The sequence below is a fragment of the Pipra filicauda genome, unplaced genomic scaffold (assembly GCF_003945595.2).
Source record: "Pipra filicauda isolate LSUMZ 115617 unplaced genomic scaffold, ASM394559v2 scaffold24_size8852520_pilon, whole genome shotgun sequence".
Lineage (NCBI taxonomy): Eukaryota > Metazoa > Chordata > Aves > Passeriformes > Pipridae > Pipra > Pipra filicauda.
Window position 1 is genome coordinate 4583300 of NW_024104365.1, and position 21099 is coordinate 4604398.

Consider the following 21099-nt stretch of genomic DNA (forward strand, 5'->3'; position numbering starts at 1 on the left):
CCCGCGATCTCCCGCGCTTTCGCTCCCCTCCCCCGCCCTGCCCCGGCCCCGCGTCCCGGCGCGACCCCTCCCTGCCCGCACCGCCCGACCGCGGCGCTGACCAATCCCGCCGAGCCTGCCGGGGCCGCTCACCAATCAGAGCGCTCTGCCGTCTCTGCCTCCCGCCCCCGGCGCGGCGGCGCACCAATGAGACGCGAGAAGACAACCCCCCTTGGGGGCGGTTGATCCGTCGCTCCGCGCTGTTCGCCTCGCCCCGAGCTGCCGGGACGTCAGGGGTAGGCAGGGCCAATCGGGGGCGAGGCCCCGTGCGCCGCAGCCAATGGGAGCGCGGCTGGCGTTGCGGCCCCGCCCCTCGATCCCCCGCCGGCGGCACGGCCGGTGCTCCCCCTTCCTCCCTCCCTCCCTCCCTCTCCTTCCCTCTCGCAGCAATGGCGGCGGTGGCGGTGGCCGTGGCGGAGCAGGAGCAGTTCTACGCTCTCCTCGGAAACCTGCTCAGCCCAGACAATGCGGTCCGCAAGCAGGCCGAGGTAACGGGGCCGCCGCACCCGCGGCCGCCGAGCCGGCCTGTCAGATTCGCCGGGCCGCGCCGGAGGGAGGGCGTGCGGGGGGCAGGGAGGTGGCGGGGCCGGCCGAGCCCCACGTGTGAACAGCGGCACCAGCTGCTGCCGGGGCAGCCCGGGCGTTGCGCCGGTCGGGGCGGCGGGGCCGGGCGATGGCGGCGGTTCTGCCCGGCGGGCGCGGGGGCCGCGCCGGCCCTTGGCCCCGAGAGGGCGCGAGGGGTCCCGTAACCCCCCCGCGCCCGCCCCGGCGCGGCCGGCGCCGCTCTCGCCCCTCGCCCGCCATGTGTCCGCCCCGGGGCCCGTGTAGGAGCCCCCCCGGGGTGCTGCGTGTCCCCATTGCCCACGGCTGGCTCCGCCCGAGCCACCAGGCATGACGGAGCGCGGCCCCGGCCACGCCGCGCAGGGGGGGCCACGAGCCGGTGGCGGGTTGGGGGGGCCGGCGCTCGGTGGCTCGGGAGCCGGAGGAGGATTTCCCAAAGGAGGTCAGAGCGGCTGCCTGGCGTGATGGAAGCGCTTCTATGTGTGCTCCCGAGGCGCCCCTCTCAGGGGGTCCGAGCTCCCCCCCGCGCTCCTCGGCAGGAGCGGGGCCGAGGTGCTCCGCTGCACAGTAGTTGGGTTTTTTAACTTTTCGGAATGGTCCTATGTATATTCTAGTGTTTCGTCAGCTAAGAAGTATTTCACCCAAAAGAAGCGTTTTCAATACGCTGAGTTTCTCTTGTTATCAGCAAAAAGTTTTCAGACGTGTTGTATCAGCTGAAATTCTTTGTGGCGGCTAAGCCACGTTAATTCTTTCTCTCTCTGTCGTGCTTAAGGCTCCATTGTCAAGCCTGGTGGGGAATCTCTCCCGTTGAATTAAATACTAGCGTCTAGCTTTAGCATGAATTCCCGCTGCATGGCTGCATCGGGTCTTTTATCGCTCTCATCACTCCAGCGGTCAGCAGAGTTCAGCGCATTGTTTGGTGAAGAATAAAAAGCATTATTCCTGATGCTGCAGTGAAAATTCTTCTAATATAAATCGAGAGTGAGAAGGAGGGGGATATATGTTTTTAGAAAGCTAGTAAAGTTCAGTATTGATTATCACAAACACTTTCTAGAGAGGCACCAAGAACTGTTCCCACGTTCCTGAACACAGAGCTTCGATGTAAGCCATTCCCTGGGAGCTGAATTTTGTTCTTTTGACTGCCTACATGTAACATAAGAATATTTCTAACAACTTTATGAACTTTATTAGAATTGTAACAAAGCAAATTTACTGGGCAGCTGTGTCATAATGCCTGTAAAATAAAATATTATTGGAAAAGAACTCTAAAACTTAGATTCTTACAACTGGCATACTTTGTCAGAAGCTTGCTTGGAACTGAGTTGGAGTACTTTTTAATCTTCATAGGTACGTAGACACTATGGTCAATCAGAATAAGAAACCTTAATTGACGTGATATCTTTTCAGGTTGCTGATTTCCTATACAAATACAAGCAAGTAGTATAACTTTTTACTTATTCAACTGCACTGAACCTAGCATTGGTTTCTGCATATTGTCAAGGTGTGTCGCAAGTATTTTTATGATTTAGGATTATTGAGAGTGGAAAGGTCCTCAGGATGCAATCGCCTGCTCAAAGCAGTGTCAGCTATCAGGTCAGACCAGGTCATGCGGGGCTTTATCCTGCTGGCTGTTGAAAACCTCTGAGAATGGAGACTAGACAAGCTCTTTGAGCTACCCACTCCTGCTTGACTGTTCTCATTAGAACAGAGATCTGAACCTCTTCCAGTCTGAACCTCCTTTTTGCAATTCACATCAGTTGTCTCTTGTTCTTACACCATGCACAGCTGTGAAGAACCCCACTCAGTCTTCATAGTGGGTTAATGAACTTTTACCTAGAAACACAAATCTATCTCTCTACAGTGTAGGTAGATTGACTTTTTAAAGTTATCTGTTTCTTGAAGTAAGATTTCTTTAGATAAAGGTATTGCATAGCCTTTAAAATATCTGCTTCCTAGAATCATGCAGTACTCATATTTGGTTTTAAGCATCTGTCTAGTCCAGTCAGTTTTTTAAAGTGTGCGTACTGTAGGAAGGCAATACTGAATACTTAAAGGATTCAAATAACTGCAGCTAAATTGAATAGCAGGTTCTCATTTGTATCCAATGAAGACTGGTGAGAATGACAAATATATGGACAGAGGACAGAAGGAGAGAGACTCGGGTTATTTCTGATAAGTCTGATCATTGAAATGAGGATGAGGGGTGTTCTGTTGAAAACTAGACTTGATGAAGATGTAGAGTCATATGCTGTCTGGGAGGACTCTAGTAAAAGCTGTAAAAAGAGAAGGATGGGGAGGAAGGTCTGATCACCAAAAACTTAATTTATGTGTATGGATCTAGATGATTCTCCCCATCAAGTCTGGTCTTGTGAGACCCCACCTGAGTACTGAGCTCTGGGGCCACCAACATAAGAAGGACAAGGACCCGATGGAGTGAGTCCAGCAGAGGGCCAGGAAGATGACCAGAGGGCTGGAGCACTTCTCCTATGAAGTCAGGCTGAGAGAGTTGGGGTTGTTCAGCTGGAGAAGAGAAGGCTCTGGGGAGACCTTATATTGTAGCACATTCCAGTACCTAAAGGGGCCCTGCAGGAGAGCTGGAGAGGGACATTTTACAGGGACGTGTAGTGATAGGACAAGGGATGATGGCTTCAAACTGAAAGAGGACAGGTTTAGATTAGATATTAGGAATAAATTCTTTACTCTGAGGGTGATGGGACACTGGAAGAGGTTGCCCAGAGAAGCTGTAGATGCCTCATGCTTGGAAGTGTTCAAGGCCAGGCTGAATGGGGTTTTGAGCAACGTGGTCTAGTGGAAGGTGTCCCTGCCCATTGCAGTGGAATTAGAACTAGATGATCTTTAAGGTCCCTTCCAACCCAAATCATTCTGTGATTCTGTGCATGTGCTAGCGTGCTCATAACTTAACCTGACTGGTTTGCTGAAACCTGATTTGTTCATTTTGCCATCTGTCCTATAATGTTGTCTGTTGACTATAAAAGCATGTCTGTTTCTTGTTTATGTTTCTGTCTTCTGAAAGAGAAACTTCTGTTTACTTTGTTTTGGTAATTTTGTGCTCCTTCTTAAAGTGTATTTCTCAGGCTGGGGGCAACATGAGTATTGAGAGTAGATAATACATATTTGCTTTCATGTGTTCTGAAAGTTTGTCATGCTGTGTGAGAAATTTGTACCTCTCTGTAAGGTAGCTGAGGAACTAATTGTGAACTAGAAGAATGAAGATGTAGCAGGATCCAGGTACATAGTTAGGATGTAGGCAAGACTGATAGTTACATGGGTAGTAAAACCAGCAAAGAAGTCTTCCACCAGCCCAGAGGGAAGGTTGTGTATTTGGCTGTGAGTTCCTCTTGCCCCTTTGCTCTAGCATCCTCTGAATCCAGTTTACTGAATTGACAGTTATGCCTGTGAACAACTGCATAGGTTGGTGCCATTTTTACTGAGTTTAAACAACTCAAAATAGAAGTTCATGTTTGTCAGAATTGACATGAGGGAATCCAGCTTTTACAGTGCTTCAACTGTCCATAAAAGCATAACTTCAGGTCTGTGCTGGGCGAGTATTTAGAGAACCTTCATGTTTCTATATTAGTTTATATTTGTAGATAATAGTGCAATATGAATATATACATTCATGGAAGCAGTTAACCTGAGGACTTTCTATTCTGACCCTAAACCTCATTTAATTTTACAGTCTCCATGAAAGGATTAGATTAAATGCAGGGATTCACTGGGGATTCAGAGTCTCATTGACTGTGAGTGTATATTGGCAACTAGAGAGAATGTGAAATGAGGATGGACTCTGAACAAGGCCTACTAGGAAGCAGGTACAGAAAGGGGAGGAAGATGTCTAATATTAAATGTGTGATAGCTAAACTACTTTACTGAAAATAGCAGATATGCTCTCAAGGTATGTAAGTTTGCTAGAGTATTGAAAGGAGCTGCTGCAGTGTCAGGAATGGGAAGTAGACAGGCAGAGAACTGATTGAAATGAACCTGAGCTTTGCATAGTAAGCTCCTTGAGTTCAGGATGGGATAATGAATATGTGGAAAGGGTGGAATAATTTATCTTCAAGATTATGTCCACAAAAAGTAACTCAGATTTATTAAGTATAGAACTATTTCTGAATGAGTGGTTGCTATTCAGCTTGTAATTCTCCTGCTCTTACCTATGTTGGTTTAGTGTATTAGAAACAAGCATTTAGAGTTTCAAAATGCTCACATATACCATGTTTTGGATAGCAAAAGTTTTTTTCTATGTTTCCCCTCTAGCTTCTAAGTAACAATCTAATTAAAAAAGCTGAGGTGAATGAAATGCATGCCAGAAGCGTGTAAAACAACATAACTGAACTTCTAATTAAAGTTTCCATTTTATTAAGAGGGTCTTCCAAGGGAGGAGACTAAATAGTCTCTCTTTCCGAAGTTCAGGCAGGAGTTTAAAAATAAAAAATTCTTAATCAAAATGTGTAGTTGAGACATGTGGCTGCCCTATAACATGATAAAAGCTGTGAACAGGTTGAAAACCAGAACTGAACAAATTTTTAAACTATACATTTGTCTGTTGGTCACAGCTCAGTCTCAAGCTTCCAAAGTTCTTAATTCTTTGATATGACAGAAGCTATGATGGATTCCCAGTAGGATATGTTCTGTGTATGTTGTATTTCTAGGAGTTTACGTTCTGGTTTTGTTGTATTTTGTAACTCACCGCATAAGTGGCATATGTAGTCATGCATATGTAGATCATTCCAATATGGCAGGTCTTACTAGGTAACTAAGATTTTACTCATAATCTTAAAATAGGTCATAAATTTTTATTTTGATAGGTTTAAATTTTTTCTGCTATTTTTTTTTTATAAATTGGATGAATACTTATGTTGTTTTAAAAGGAAAGTCAGTTCATATTAATGCTTAACACATGCTTTCTAGTACGTATTTGTAATAAGCTGCATCCATTTTTATGCAGGAGACCTATGAGAATATTCCGGGCCCATCAAAGATCACTTACCTCCTGCAAGCAATCAGAAACAATGCTACTCCTGAGGAGGTATGTCTCAATAACCTTTATTTCTGCAGATTTTCAAAGGAACTGGGAGAAGGAGGGAAGAAATCAGCATTGGTAATTTTCAGATCAATGAGCAAGTTTGGCATTAACTGAAGCATCTTAATTTACTGCACATTTGTAAAGGGATCACTTATCTTTTTTGTTGCATGTCTAGTCCACTAGTTGAGACTTTTTGATGTAGGATATTTAGTTTCAAAAACAGTTTTTCATAGGCAACTGCTTAGATCTCCATTGTTTTCTGTTGTGTGTTTACTTAATGAATGGGTTCTTTCCTTAAAATGTGTAACTAATATGTGACTGTTACTGTGATGTTTCTTCAAGTTACAGTTGAGAAGTGCTTTCTGTTTTGGGATACTCTCCCTAAACATGTTAAACTTACATGTCATCTGAAACTTCTAATGCTTCTTAAATTGGAATGAGGGGAGATAAGGTTACAGATGTATTGCATGTTTTATTCGGATGGCTTTTGCATTTTGTCTTGTGTGGGGAGAATATACTCATTAAGTCATCTAGCAGTATTATACAATGAGTGGAGAGCAGTCTAAGCACTATATAAATTTTATCCCTGGGTATATGGAAAAGGTACCTTTTACTTATTCCTTTATTTTGTGAAGGCTCTCAATTTTAGCAATCAGTTAAAGTCTTACTGGTAAAACTGTTATTCACTTGGATATGCAGAGTGAAGAACTCCTAAGCTTTCAAGATGCTACAAATTTCAGAGCCACTTTAAAGTAAAAACATTTGACTTTTTTTAATTTCAGATCTAAAGTTTTACTGAACATTGTAAGGATGTAGCATGTAGAATTTCTGAACAATATTATAAGAGCATAAGTGTACTGTTTCTCTATGGATAATGATCTCTTCTGGTAGATTGTATTCAGTTTAGAGGTAGATGCCATTTGTGCTTTTTAATGCTAAGAAAGTATCATCTTACCCATACTGATGTTTATCTACCTAGTGTTCTTCCAACAGAATCCTTCAATATTATACTAGCAACCAGTTGCATAAGAAGTATCTGGTTTTCCCTCCTGGTCTCTGAGATGTTTCATATGATCAAAAACTGTAGAGCAGTGTCTCCTGGATTTAAATTTGCCGTGGAAAAGATAGCTGCTGCTCCTTTTGCCTCAGAGTAATAATCAGATAATGCTATGCCATAGAAGTCATAGCTGCATTGCACATACTGCTGTTTCGAACGCATTTGTCAAGTCTGAGTAGACTACTACAAAGTCGTGCTTGTGTAAATAAATACTTGCTCCATATATTTGCTGATTTTATTCCCTTTACATCAGCTAAGGAAATAGCCCAGTGTAAAACTTGTTAAGAATCCTGCCGATGACTTGGATTCCAGCTTACAAAGTGCAAAGAAACTTTTCACCTACGGAAGTTACTCTTACTAAAGACATCAGAGGCGAACATTGTAAAATAACTTGACATTTAGTTCCACCAATACATAAACCAAAGAAAGGTTTAAATGTTAACTCTTAACTAAATGTTACGTGCTGGACTCAAAATGTCCTGATTAATAAAACCTCCAAGCAACCTCTCTGCCCTATAAATCGAAGTACTTAGTAGCCTTAGAGCCTAAGTGAAGTAATGCCCTATGCTTGATGTAAACATTGCATATAAACATGCTGGGAAACATTCTGTGCTGGTATCAACAGGTAGGCATTTTGTTTCTTAATGTGTTTTATATAGATCCAGATGTTCAGTAGAATATTGCATGTCACCAGTGAATAGAGCTTTGGGTCTGGTATGTGTCCTCTGAGCACATTGAATGTATCAGCACCACTGAACACAGGGTGCTGGAAGGAGCTTTAGAATTTTAACAATTCCTTGTCCAGGCTATGTGAAAGCTGAGTTCAGATCCCTCTTTATTTTGAAACCTCTGTGTTGCTTTATCTCCTCCCAGGAAAACTAGGCTGAAGAAAATACTCCATCCTGTTTGCATGAGTTGGGCGCCTGTGTTGTAGAGAATACACAGTTCATAAGACAGCAGTTGGGAGAATCCTGGCTCTGCAAACTGTTAGCTTTGGCATTTAAATGGAGAAATGGATGCAGATCATACTCCCAGGACCCCTTGCATTTGACCATTAAGCTAGATTAGGAATAACTCTTCTAACTGTGTAACAGGTTTTCTCCTAATCAGAGGCTAAACTATGGGAACATGTTTTTCCTCTGTTCTTATTTAATATTTTCCTGGTAGCAGAGAAATACTGTTCACAGAAGTGGAGGGAAGCATCTGACTTAGCAGTTGGAACGCTTCTGTGCCAGGTGATATGCAAGTTTGTACACCTGAGGCTGAGGAGGGGGTTGAACACAGGTCTCCAGCTTCCTGAACATGTAGTCTCACTGTTATGAAGTTAGGACTCTACTTCTTCCTATGCAGCTGCATTTTAAAGGGTTGAACAGCAAGGTGGTTTAAATTCGCAGCTTATTTGATGCATTTTATTCTCAGGATGTGTCTCAGGTGTTAGAGGCTGTTTCTTTGCAGTTTTGATTTACCACATAAATCTTAGAGAGGAGCAGAAGTTCTACATTTTCTCCTACATTTGTGTTCTTGGTTAAGTCGAGGTTGGCAGGTTTTGTGTCCTAATTTACAGATGACTGACACAATAACAAATGCTCTGTTAAACTGTTTCTGCTGTACTCCTCCTAGAGGGCTTTGACCTCTCCCCATTTCCCATATTGTCACATGAAGGGATGTGTTTCTCAGTCTGAAAACTGCTGCTGTGGACGGAGTCCTGTCAGGGTTTGCAAGGGAGGATGGCAGTCCAAGGATGCACCATGGTTCTGCCTTTGAGTTGTCCGTGGACCTGAGGCACACTGCACTTTGAATTCCACACGGCGCTAGATCTCTGAATGAGATTGTGCAAGTCCATCTTTGGACTGTGTCCTAAATATTGTTTACTTCCATTTGTGCATGTTTTCTTCCTTGAGGACTTAAAAGGAATAGTGAAACAAAAGTAAAAATCACTGTGACGATGCTACGCAAGGTGGTCAGTCTTTTTCTTACAAAAATATGTAGGATTACCTGGACACTTTGAATACTAGAGGAGAGCATGGTATCCCAGATAGCTGTTAATAATTCTTCTGCTGCCCTGCTCAGCAAGTTGATTTTCTTCTTGTGCCTTGGTTCCATCATTCATAAAATCCTAAAACATTTTTAAAGCCTTGTAAATTCTACAATAGGAAGCGGTATGTTGAAGTTTGAGTATTATGACTACTTTCTATATTAATAATTTTGGCATTCCATTTGTATGTGAGCATGTCAGTAGTTTAGACATGCTGAAGAATCTAATACTAGGAAAAAAAAATCTACTCTTTTTATGTTTCTTTGGTCGCTGTGAGTTCTTTTTTGAGGATGTGCACTTTATGTCGGTCCTGTTCTCATTAAAAGCTATAGCCACTAAATAGCAGAATTTTAAAATGCTTGTTTGGCTACATGTCTTGTAATGCTTAAACCTGAAAGAACCTTTGGGGTGTGTGAAAAATACATACTTTCGTAAAGCAGAAGAAACAGCCCCAGAGCTTCCATTAATCCAGCCGTCTTTGTCATAATTAAATTGACAATGATAGTTTTCATATATAAGTGAATATCTGCTGGGGAAAATATGCCATTTATTTATTATTAGAAGTCAATTGCTCATTTGTCACTCTGTCAAACATTTGAATTTGCTTTAGGGATTTGGGGTTTTTTTTTTCCTCAGCTGGTGATGTCTCACTAGTAACTCTTAACCAGGAGGTAATTCATGTAGTCCTGATCTTGTGTCTTTCTGTATCCCTTGTTACTTGTGTTTTTACTTTGCAATCAGTCTGTGTTTATCAGTCTTTTAATATTTTAAGTTCTTTAGAGTTGGAAATTCTTCTCTTTGTTTCCATAAAGCATATAGTCTCAAGCTCTGGCCACATATTATTACTTCAGGGAAGAAATTGATACAATGTGATTTCAGTCATTATCAGATGTCAGGGAATAGGCACTGAAACAGGATGCCTTGAGTAAGGGGAGACATTACACCAGAGTTTTTGCCTTGTTTAGTCCTAGTAAAGTTGCTCCCCAGTCCAGGCTTTTCCTATGTAAGTTTACCATACTAATGAGGACAAATTTTAATCTTTGTCAATATTGGTGCTCCTTGGGGTAGGAGAAGGAAAGATACTATTATATTGTGGTACCATTGAAGTTTTTGGACACACTGTTAGTGAGAGTCCCAGAGGCAGTGTGGAAAGAATCTCCTTCCTCATGTTCCCCATGTGACAGCCTATTGCTCCAGAGTCTTGGCTTATGATGGGAGCTACAGCACAGGTGGGCACTGTGACTTTGTTCACCTGCTGACTTCCTCGGATCTACTAGGGAAGCTCTAATCCTACATATGTCCACATATTAGTCCACACTGGAGCTGTAAAGAAGGAGATAAGGAACGATCTACAGTTGGGTTCAATTCTAGTCCTTCCCTCCTGCTAACTATAGAAATGCTTTGTATGCATTACTCTTTAGCTCTATAGAAGAGAGCTGAGTAGGTTGGAAAAAGACACAGTAAATCTGGAAACTGCAGATCATAAGAATAGTATCTTTGGTGATGTTCTAGCAATACCTGATTTTTACAGGGTATGTTAGAAGTTGAGACTTTGCAGAGGTTTGTGTTTCTTTTCTGTAGGTTATACTGTAGCAATGTAGTTGAGAGATCTTCTGGAAATTGGACTTGATTACTTCTGCCGCTCACTGAACACTTTTGAATTCCAAAGACTGTTATAAGTGAAATTGTTGTTCATTCAAGTACACATTAAGTAAGAATGTCTTGGGAAAAAAATTGAGTGTGTGTTGCATTGGATTATTTTTTGTGAGGATTTAACACATATATATAAGGTTTTGTTACGTGTGTTAAACTTTAGAAGTTTGGGAGGTGATTTTTAATTACTGTTTGTCCTTGTTGAAACACTAGTTGGTGAACCTTTTATTTATTAAGTTACTCAAAGAGCTTCATGTGTCTTTTTTGCCTTTACTGCGAGTGTTGCTGTATTAATTTTGAATTACTGAGCCATGTTTTTTGCTTCTTGTAGTTCCTGTAAATTGTAAATAAATACAGATATGTAAATGATAGTATTGTAGAATTGCTGTATGCATGCAGGAAACATAGAAGATTTTAATATGTAGTATTGAGGTTCCTATGCTTGCATTCAAGTTTAAAGAAAAAAGTTTCATCATAGGCCTGCAAAATGCTAAAAACTTTGTTTTGCGTTTGGGTTTTTTTGCGTGTGGGTTTTTTTCGGAAAATCCCAGAATATGCTGGGTTGGAAGAGACCCACAAGGAGTCCCACCACATGCCTGAGAGTTGTTGTTTAGAGCAGAGTTTTAGTTGCCGAATTCTAACTGTAGGTTCCTGAATCTTCAGCATGGAGTTAGGTTGTTTGAGAAAGTGAAGGAGGGTTTACAGGTTAATTATCTGACAGTTGTCCCAGTAAGTCACTTGTTAATTCAAAAAAACGTGTCTGGATTATAACGATCTCAGTAGGCCATTTAAAATAGAAGGAATACATGCTTTAAAGATCTTTCAATAATACAACTAAGTCCTTACCTTGCCACAAAATATGCCTCAGGTTCAGCTATACAAAAAAGCTGAATACCTCAGTACTATGATTACTTATTTGAAGAGCTGTAATTGTCAGAAACATAGTTGTAAGCTGATGTTTCTTTACTATGTTTTTTCTTACTGTCATATTTGTGTCTGTTGCTTGAGAGGTACTCCATTTACCAAATAAATCTACATAGTGAAAACATAATTTGGAAGCATGATGTCAGTTGTCTTTCCTTGTAAGAGCATGTTTATCATATCAAAACAATTTAACATACACACTTCTCATTCAATAGGCTCGGCAGATGGCAGCTGTCCTTCTGCGCCGCCTGTTGTCATCTGCATTTGAAGAAGTTTATCCAGCTCTGTCACCTGAGGATCAGACATCAGTCAAAAGTGAATTGCTGCTCTTTATCCAGATAGAAGTGCAGTCCACTATGAGAAAAAAAATATGTGACATAGTCGCTGAATTGGCCAGGAATTTAATAGGTACTTTATTTATTTCAGTGATAAAATGTTTATGTATTGATAGTAGTTGTGTTTGTATCTCTTGTTCTCTAGTCTTGTGTAGGCATTTGCACATGATATGCTAACTGATTTCATGGTTTGTAATAAAACCTAGTATTTGGTCACACTATCCTTAATCAAATAAAAATACAGTTCTTCAACTCTGCTTTTTAAATTGCTTGAGTTTAGATGAGATTGTATTAAGGTTTATAAATCCAACTTTGTGTAAATTGTCTTAAATATTATGCTGAACATCTGCATCAATTTCTTTTTTAAGTGCTGTTGTATAACAGTAAATGGAGATAATCTGTTCTGGAATGCTTTTAGATTAAACATTTCAGCCATATTTTACCCTGTGACTTGGGCACATCTTCAGATCAGGTTTTTTTAAATGAATTTCAGCAGCTATGGCCAGCTTTCCTGCACAATTGTGATCTCAACACTCTTAAGTTTGCTTATCCTAAAACTTCGTTGTGTTTAACGTAGATGAAGATGGCAACAACCAGTGGCCAGAAGTTCTGAAATTCCTATTTGATTCTGTCAGCTCTCAGAATGTGGGTCTGCGTGAGGCTGCTCTACATATTTTCTGGTAAGTTTTCTGATGTTGCTGCATTTTTGCAGGGTAGCCAAATCATGTCTGAAAATGTAAGAAAACTGTCACAACTTAATTAACAAGCAATCATATTTGTTTCATTTATACTGTCCTGTTGTGGTTTACTTAACTCTTACATGTACAGTTACAATCTGTAGCTTAAATAATGGATAAGTTTAAAATAGTAGTTAAGGTTAAATTTATGTGATATTTTAGTAATGTTTTGGTCTTATCCTCAGGAATTTTCCGGGGATTTTTGGGAATCAACAGCAGCACTATTTGGAGGTCATTAAGAGAATGCTGGTTCAGTGTATGCAAGATCAGGAGCATCCATCAGTAAGACCTTTACGTTCTTTTGGGTTTTTAATATGTTCTGAGCGTAGAAACTCAGGCAGGTAGTCTCAAACGTAAAGGTTAAACCATAGATTTCAACCAGATAATTACATTACCTGAAACTGATGTACTTTTGGAGTTTTGACTATGCTTACTGCAAAACAAAAGGCTCAAACCTTTGCTGACTAAAGCTGACTGGCTGGCTCATGTCTGCATTGCTTAGCCCCAGACTCTTGCTGTTGTGCTTGGAGAAACCCAGTAGTGGCCCAAAACAGAGCTGGGGTTTTAGCTAACCACACTGAGGGGTCAGAAGTTCCTTGTTAAATTTTCTTTCTGGCGCTCATGTTTAACAGTGTAAGTGTAGTGTCTCCACATGTAGCATCTGTATATGGTATGTCTCAAAACTCTGAATACACAGCAGCTCCTTGAACTGTTCTTGCATGTTGTGCTGTAAGGGCATGTTAGCAAGCCTTGCTTTTCTGGAAGGCTTCAGATTTATTGATTTGTGCAGAGAATTGTACTCTGAAAATGTTTCTCTTGTTGTGGAAAATGCTGGGCAGGGATAGGAAACCCTGCTGTGGTATATGGGTTCAGTTTGCTGCTCCCTCATGAATTACTTTTTCTGACCTTTGAAAGTCAGCTGAGTAACATTTTCTAAAATACCACAAGTACTTTAGAAAAGCATGTCTTAAAGAAGACATGCTTTAAAGAAGACATGCTTTAAAGAAGCATGTCTTAAACCCTTACATCACACTTCTTGAAAAATGAGATTGTGACGCTTGCATGCACATTTGAAGTTGGGGTGGAAGTTGAAAACAATAGGTATTTTTTCTGTTTTCTTTCATTGAACAAAAGCCACCGAAACAAAACTAGGGAATACTTGCCACCTCATGATAAACTTTTTGTATCATAGATGCTTTACCTTAATTTGAAGTAAGATGTAAAATCCCATGTTAAAAACTAATTTCTATATCTATTAGGACAATGTAGTCTCATAATAGGCCTAATGTTAAGAGAAAACAAAGACAGGTTTCATTACCAGTTTTTCACATTTCTTTCTCCAATCCTGTCTTCTAGATCAAGACTCTGTCTGCTAGAGCTGCAGCTGCATTTGTTCTTGCTAATGAGCACAATGCTCCCCTTCTTAAACATTTTGCAGACTTACTCCCTGGAATCTTGCAGGTAAGAAGGCAAACAAGTAACAATGTGCCATTACTGTCTGTACATTGACAGTATCCAAATGGAAATTATTGGTTGGCAAATTTGCGTAGCATGTGAATTTTTACTGAGACCTGGATTAACTGTGTCTCTGTTAACCAGACATCAGTCACCATCAAGATACAGTAGAGACTAATACTGAATTTTGCAAACACAAGATAATTGTTAGGGTTTTAAGGAAAATAGTTCAATGCTGATTAACTTATGCAGTGTTACCTGGATAAATGAGTTAAAATTATTTGTAAGGTATTTTAAGTCAAAATGATACATCTTTTAAGTTAACCATGATACTGAAATATAGTTTAAATATGGGCTACCCTAAGACTTCAAATAATCAGTAATTGGGGAATTCATGGACCCTTGATAGCCTGTATCTCTTCACATTAGAGGAAAGCTTAGAATTATTCTGAGCATAGATTCTCAGACTGAGAACAACAGTCTTTACAAATGGTCTTTATTGTTTTTGATAAATTAGGAAATTGCAAACAAAATGCCTTTTTAAACTTCATATAATTTCTGAGGCTGGATTGGATGTCTTGGATGGATGAATCTGAGCAAAAGTTGAAATTCTAATATAAGGTTGTTTACTTTTGGGGGGAAGCCTATTGTAAACCAAACCAGAGACAGAAATGGTTTAAGCTCTGAAGGATGACAATTTCACAGTTCCATTTCTATATCATGAAAAAGTAGTAACTAACTAGATGCCTTTAATAACAGTGGTAGTGTTCACTTTAAGTGTTCTTTAAAATCACTTCTGGTGATTTTAAATTAGGCTAAAATTAGGTTAAAGACTGACTCTTTGCTACAGTCAGAACAGCAGGTTCCTGTTGACAGTGTGAACTATAAACTTTGTATGTGCTTTGTGGCAAGCTGAACAAAAATTGTGCCAAAGCTACTGGCATCTACAACCGATGTAATTCTGCTTGGTCTTAAATGGAAACTGAGAGTAATTTATTTAAATCAACTGAACTTGAAAATGGGCTATAGTGTGTATAAGATAAATGTTTTTATATTGAAGTCACTAATTAGATGTTTAGTCCATGTCTGTGACTTCATCAATAACAATTGTATTGTTTAAAAGTTGTAACTGGCTGGGAGGACCTTGGCTACGTAGTACTGTATGAATGAGAGTGAGGCAGAATTTGGGCTGGGCATGCCATTTATCTTGATGTTTAGCAATTAAATGGTATGCTGTTTTTAGACTTCAGACTAATAGTCCACTTTGTGTGATATAATTGAATGCTACTATTTTAGACTGTAAGAACACATGCACTTGGCTTCCATTTTCAAGCTTTGTTTTACAAATACACAGAGCTATGCTATGAAATCTGTCTTTTTAAAGTACTTACTGCAAGAAGGACTAGATTTTCTGGCTGTGGTAACATAAGATGGATATGAAGATCTGAGTCTATAAATAGGAGATGGGATGTGTTAGAATAGTGGTGAGTGACCTTTGGAGACAGTTGGATGCTTTTTTTGTTGCTGTTGAAGTTCATTTTGTTGAAACACTGGCGTGGTAAAAAACCTAAAAATAAAATTCTGACTTAGCAAATCAGTCCTTTCAGTGCAAGAGCTATAATGGTTATACTGGAAGTTGAACTTGAAGAACTAAGTTGAAACTTTTATCCAAGGGCTTAATTTTGCAGTGGAGGTGAAAGCAGGTAGAACTTAACTGACACTGTGATTGTTGTTGTTTGATACTCAGAGAAGTGCATCTGCCTTTTTGGGCTCACTGTACACTTCAAACTTCTTTCTTCAGAAACTTTGACTTGCTTTAAAAAACTGTCAGAGTTGCAGTGGGTATAAAATACAGTTTTACAGAAACTTAGAGTAAATATTATATTATCCTTTGCCAGAATCAGGATGAGTGGTAACTATTAGCCCAAAAAGCCTTAACCATGAAGTAAGTTTTTTCCTTCAGAACATTTCTGATACTAGAAGATGCTGCTTCTGTGTTGAAAGTGTGGGCTGGTTAAGTGGAATTATAAAAAATGTTGGATTCTAGATTTAAGTATTAAAAAACACCTAACTACTCACTTCAAAAAATGCTTCTACGTTAGGAAGACATGAAATACTTTCCTAAATTACTTTTCAGAATGTGTCTATAAGCTAGGAAAGACAGTTGCAAAAAGCTTGATTTCTTTTTCTCTTTGCTGTGTCCTGTGACCGAAGGCTGAAAGGTCTTTAATGGCTCTCCAGAGATGTCTGGAAAAAAAAAAATTTAATCTTGAGATTCCTGCTGTTTATAAGTGTAGATAGGCTATTAAAAGCTCTTCTCATGTAACAGGGAAAAGGGGAGTTAGGCTCATTTTCCTTCTTTTGGGCAGAGTTACCTTATTTTAAATGGACTTTGAAGTTCTCGTCAAAACAGTGTTTTTGCATGTTGGCACCTCTGATGTGTGACATTGATTCTTTCTGAGTGTCTGCAGTGTTAGATTTGAACATTGTGAGCCATAACTTACTTTTAGAAAACTTGTAGTTTTGGATCCTGCATAGTATTTCATTGTTACAGATTCATGCACACAGGCCACCGTAGCAGCGCCTGACTCTAGGATCCTGCTGAAAATACGTAGTCTGAGTGAAGGCTTCCAATTAATTAGTCTTTTATTAGTTCTCAGGTTACAGCTCAAGCTGTGTGCCTCCATATAGGGACCCCCACCCCAATTCACACCTCTCAGTTATACCTGTACTACACATCACCCAATCCCCAACCACTTCTGGTTGGTGGTCTCTTGATTTCTTACTGGTTTTCACAGTTGCTGGGCTGGCCTTCTTCTGAAGTTACTTCATTCTCTTAGAATTGTCTCCTTGGTCCTTATCTTCTTCATTCTGCTTGTATCTGCTGGAATCAGCTAGTTCTTTGTTAGCAGCATTAGTTTCATGAAAAAGTTTGCTCTCATCAGTTCTTGTTCTCTAAGGCTTCAGCTACTTAGCTGCTGGTGCTAAATGACTGTTCAGAGAGACAAGAGTACAATTAATCAAATTCCTTCTATAACACTGGTCTGATTCATAGTATTGTTTGGTTTTATTTAATCTTATCTTCATCTTATCTTTTTATAGGCTCTAAATGATTCCTGCTACCAAAACGATGATTCTGTTTTGAAATCCCTTGTAGAAATTGCAGATTCTGTTCCTAAGTATTTACGACCACATTTAGAAGCTACGTTGCAACTAACTCTGAAGGTAAAGCCAAGAATGTTTTTTAAAAATCATTTTTTTTCCATCCCAAAACTTTTGTTCTAACTGTTTGCTCTAATCTTCTGGGTTGTAGTTGTGTGCAGATACCAGTCTCAGTAACATGCAGCGTCAGTTGGCTCTTGAAGTAATTGTGGCCTTGTCAGAAACTGCTGCTGCTATGCTGAGGAGGCATACAAATATTATTGCACAAGCCAGTAAGTATTTTACTCAGCTTCTTTGAAATAGTTGTCTTTTACAGTATTAAATCGACTTTACACGTGGTCAGTGGCAGAATCATGTCTGAGAGTTTGCCAGTGCTGATAACTTAAGAAAACTCAATTCAGTGTCACCCAGTGGAGAAAACCCCTTTCTATTATGACTCTTCATAAATTAATCTTATGGTTGCTTATGCAGCACCAAAAATATGAATAAAAATGCAGTAGACTCTTATTAGATGTTTCCAAGGAAAATACTACTTTCATGCTTTTATGCTGGCTTTGGAAATTTTTACTGGGGAAAAAAAAAAAGTTGATGCATTTAGTGCTGAAGTTCTACGTTTGAAGTTTGGTATGTAGGCCAGATACTCTGTGATGCTGGCAGCTGAAGACTGAAGGAATTCAGCATGCATGTTGAGTGTCAGTGTTGAGTTAAAGCTGTGAATTAAAAATCAGATGCTTGTATAACTACATAGAAATAATCTAATTAGTCTGTTTAACATGTAGATTGTAAATTGTTTGAAGAGGCACTTTTTAAATCATGCATTATTGTTTGAAATATTAAAAATAAATGTCTTCTGGACAACCCCAGCAGCAATACTATATGCAGTGATGCTTCTCTACCTTTTAAACCCTTTGTGACTAGCAGGCACTGACACAGCAGTGTAGCCTGCTTTTCCCTACCTGTCACACTTGTATTTGTCTAGATTCTTATTTTCTGAAACTTGCATAAAAGGCGACTTTTTTATCTGTGTGCTCAGGCTGGGGAAAGCTGTGTATATAGATGTCACTAAGATAATCATAAAACTTCTAGAAAACATTGTAAACTGGACCTGCTTGGCTTAAGTGTTTAAACTATTGTTGAGAAGTTTTGTTTACTAGTAGAATAGTTTTTTAAAGAACAGATTCTTTTAGAATATATTTTGAAATTTGAAAATTTTGAGAACACTGTATTTTCACTCTGTTGTGTAGCTTGTTGGAAATATTAACACTTGACACTTGCTGACCCCACATTATTACAAGTTTCTTATCTGGTTGGGCAACATAGTGGAGAAGTACCTCATACCTCTTCAGAATGTTTTGCTTTTCTGTTGGGTTGCTGTTTAGGAATGAAATACTTGTATTAAGATAAAGCACTGTAAGGGAATGAAATGCTTTTGGTTTGCAGTTCATTGTAAAATTGTTATTAATATATAGCTAAGGAGAAAAACATTTATTTTGCAGAGCTAGTAAAGCAGTTGTGTTCAGAGAAGGATAAAAAGGTAGCCAAAAAGGAATGCTTTTGTCTTGGTTTTGTGTCTTAGTTTTCTGTTTTCATTCAACTAAAAAGTGATAGATCACTTGATACAACTGGAACTGGGACTTAGGCAAAATTGTCATCTTATTTAGGAGTAAGTGTGTGTCCTGTGTGCCAGTTAACTGCTCAGGGATTCCATTTGGATTCACACTTCCCTCCTTGAGCTCAATATTCAGGATAACAGAGTGTTTTATTGTTCTTTCCCTACAAATCAGACACGCATTTCCCTACAGTCTCTAAAAAACAAAAAGTCATGGCATGCTCTGATAAGCAGCAGGCTTAGTGGTCTGATGCTTAACTTTTTTGTAAGCAGTCTATATATTGGCAGTAATTAAATTTTAGAGGCTTATTGGCAGAGTGTTGAAACTTCAGTGCACAACTCTACATTTTTTTAAAAAAACCCTTTGTGAAACTACATTTACTGGCAACCACATTCATATTAAATATCAAGATATACTGATGGCCAGAAGCCTTTGAATTTCTGTTCTCAGCCTTGCTTGCTAGCAACAATGGACGCTGACATCAGTTTTTGGAACTGCATAGCATTTGTGGCAGATGATGGTTGTCTTCCATATTTCATAGCTGTTGTGATGATACATCATTCTCACATGTGTGCTTATGCACATCTGTGTCTGAACAGCTGGGCTGTAATACTTGAGGGGTGTTGGGGGCCTAGTAAGTGTGTATAAAATTCTGACGTGGGCATGATGCTAGAGAGTTCATATTGTCTATTAAGTTATCTTGATACATATATAAAAGCCCTCTGAAGGCTTTTGCAGACATGGTATAGTGTCTGTCTGAAAATATATAGCCACATCAAGCAAATCAATCCACAGTTAGATCTTTTCTTGATACTTGCCCCACAATGTTGTCAGTGAGCAGTATTTTCTTCTGTCATCGGTTGACTAGAAGTTTCTCATCTGTCCAAATGTATGGTGGAGAGTTTGCTTAGGGTGATGCCTCCTTAGTGGTTTACAGTAGTGTAAGTGTATTATGAAATACACCAGTTGCAGTGTCCTTGATCAGTTCCAGTAAATCACATTAACAGCATGGACAGTTACTGTATGCCTACCAGTTTTTCAGGTAGGTTACTGTAAAGGACAGTTAGCTATGATGACTGTTTTCAAGATGTGAGGTTAGACTGTCCTAAAAAGGTTATTAAAGATTGGAGGTTGAGTATTTGACTAAAAACTTTTGTTTCCAGATTAAAGTGAAAATTTTTACATAAATGATGTTGGCTCTGCCAGGGGAAGTTTCGGTTGGATATTAGGAAGAAATTTTTTACACAGAGAGTAATCAGACATTGGAATGGGCTGCCCAGGGAGGTGGTGGTGGTGGATTCACTGTCCTTGGAGGTTTTTAAGATGAAACTGGATGTGGCACTTAGTGCCATGGTCTAGTAACCATGGCAGTGTTGGATCAAGTATTGGACTTGATGATCTTGGAGGTCTTTTCCAACTCAGCTAATTCTATGGTTCTATGAATTCAAACAACTGCTCTGAGTGGTTAGTGTGTACTACAAAGTAAAGAGCACCTTACTTTGCTCTGAAAGTGCAAGGTAGACTTTTCACCCCTTGTGCTTCTGAAGGCACAGGAACCAGCAGACTTAAAACAGACAAATCGCTGCACTCCTTCCTACTGTGAGAACTCAGAAAAATAGGTAATGCTTATTGCATAGTAGTTTAGCATCATGATAGAGATTGTGTAATAGTCTCTATAAAGACTTAGACTGAGAAGAGCAGATAGGATCAATCTACAGAAATAGATTGTAGAAATAGAAAATGGTGGATTATTATTATGTGCAAATATGTTCATGATACAAAACAAAAATTTCATTAAGTGGGGAAAAAGAAACATAAAGTTCTAAACCATTACCTTATTGTAAAACTAAAGCTTTATGCTAAGTGACCACTGTACATATAGCAAACAAATTTATCATGTTGATGAATGTTATGAACTAAGGGTTCAGTATTACTCTTTCACAATTAATATTCTCTTTCATCAGTAAATGTTCTAAGGATGATGTCAGAGCTTCAGCAGTACTAATAAAGTGTATCTGAGTTCTTAAAGCATATAATACCGTTTTTACCTTTCAAGAACTTTATTGAGGAATTTGCTTTTTATAATTTTCATGACTAACAAAAAATCTTGCATTGCACTACGAGTCCTGGTAAGAAATACACTCAAGTATTTTTTACTCTAGATTTGAATGTTCTGGAAATACTTTTCTGCCAATCTGTTCTGAATTATTGGCTGATGCAGTTTGACAGACTTGGCCATCTGCTACTGAAGGAAGAGTTATTTTTCTTCAAAAATTTTTTGAAAGGAGAAAACTTAAAATTCATACTTGTTATTCGAGAATCTATTTTAAGAAACCAGCCTGAGTTTAAAACTGTGGTGTTTTTTATTTCAGTTCCTCAAATGTTAGCAATGATGGTTGACTTGGAAGAAGATGAAGATTGGGCAAATGCAGATGAGCTTGCAGATGATGATTTCGACAGGTAATTATGAAACTAGTTGTTTCA

The 21099-nt window shown here is 39.4% G+C and overlaps 1 protein-coding gene across 1 annotated transcript in view; it reads left to right on the plus strand.

Moving 5' to 3' along the window:
- Nucleotides 1-360: 360 nt before the first annotated feature.
- Nucleotides 361-21099, plus strand: part of IPO5 (importin 5) — a 41954-nt gene continuing 21215 nt past the window's right edge. Inside the window, exons 1-9 of the mRNA XM_027741038.2 lie at nt 361-527; nt 5570-5650; nt 11532-11724; nt 12229-12331; nt 12574-12670; nt 13745-13849; nt 16946-17068; nt 17157-17277; nt 20988-21075. Of these exons, the coding sequence (XP_027596839.1) occupies nt 429-527; nt 5570-5650; nt 11532-11724; nt 12229-12331; nt 12574-12670; nt 13745-13849; nt 16946-17068; nt 17157-17277; nt 20988-21075 (1010 nt within the window). The 5' untranslated portion in view covers nt 361-428. The remainder of the gene's footprint in view (nt 528-5569; nt 5651-11531; nt 11725-12228; nt 12332-12573; nt 12671-13744; nt 13850-16945; nt 17069-17156; nt 17278-20987; nt 21076-21099) is intronic.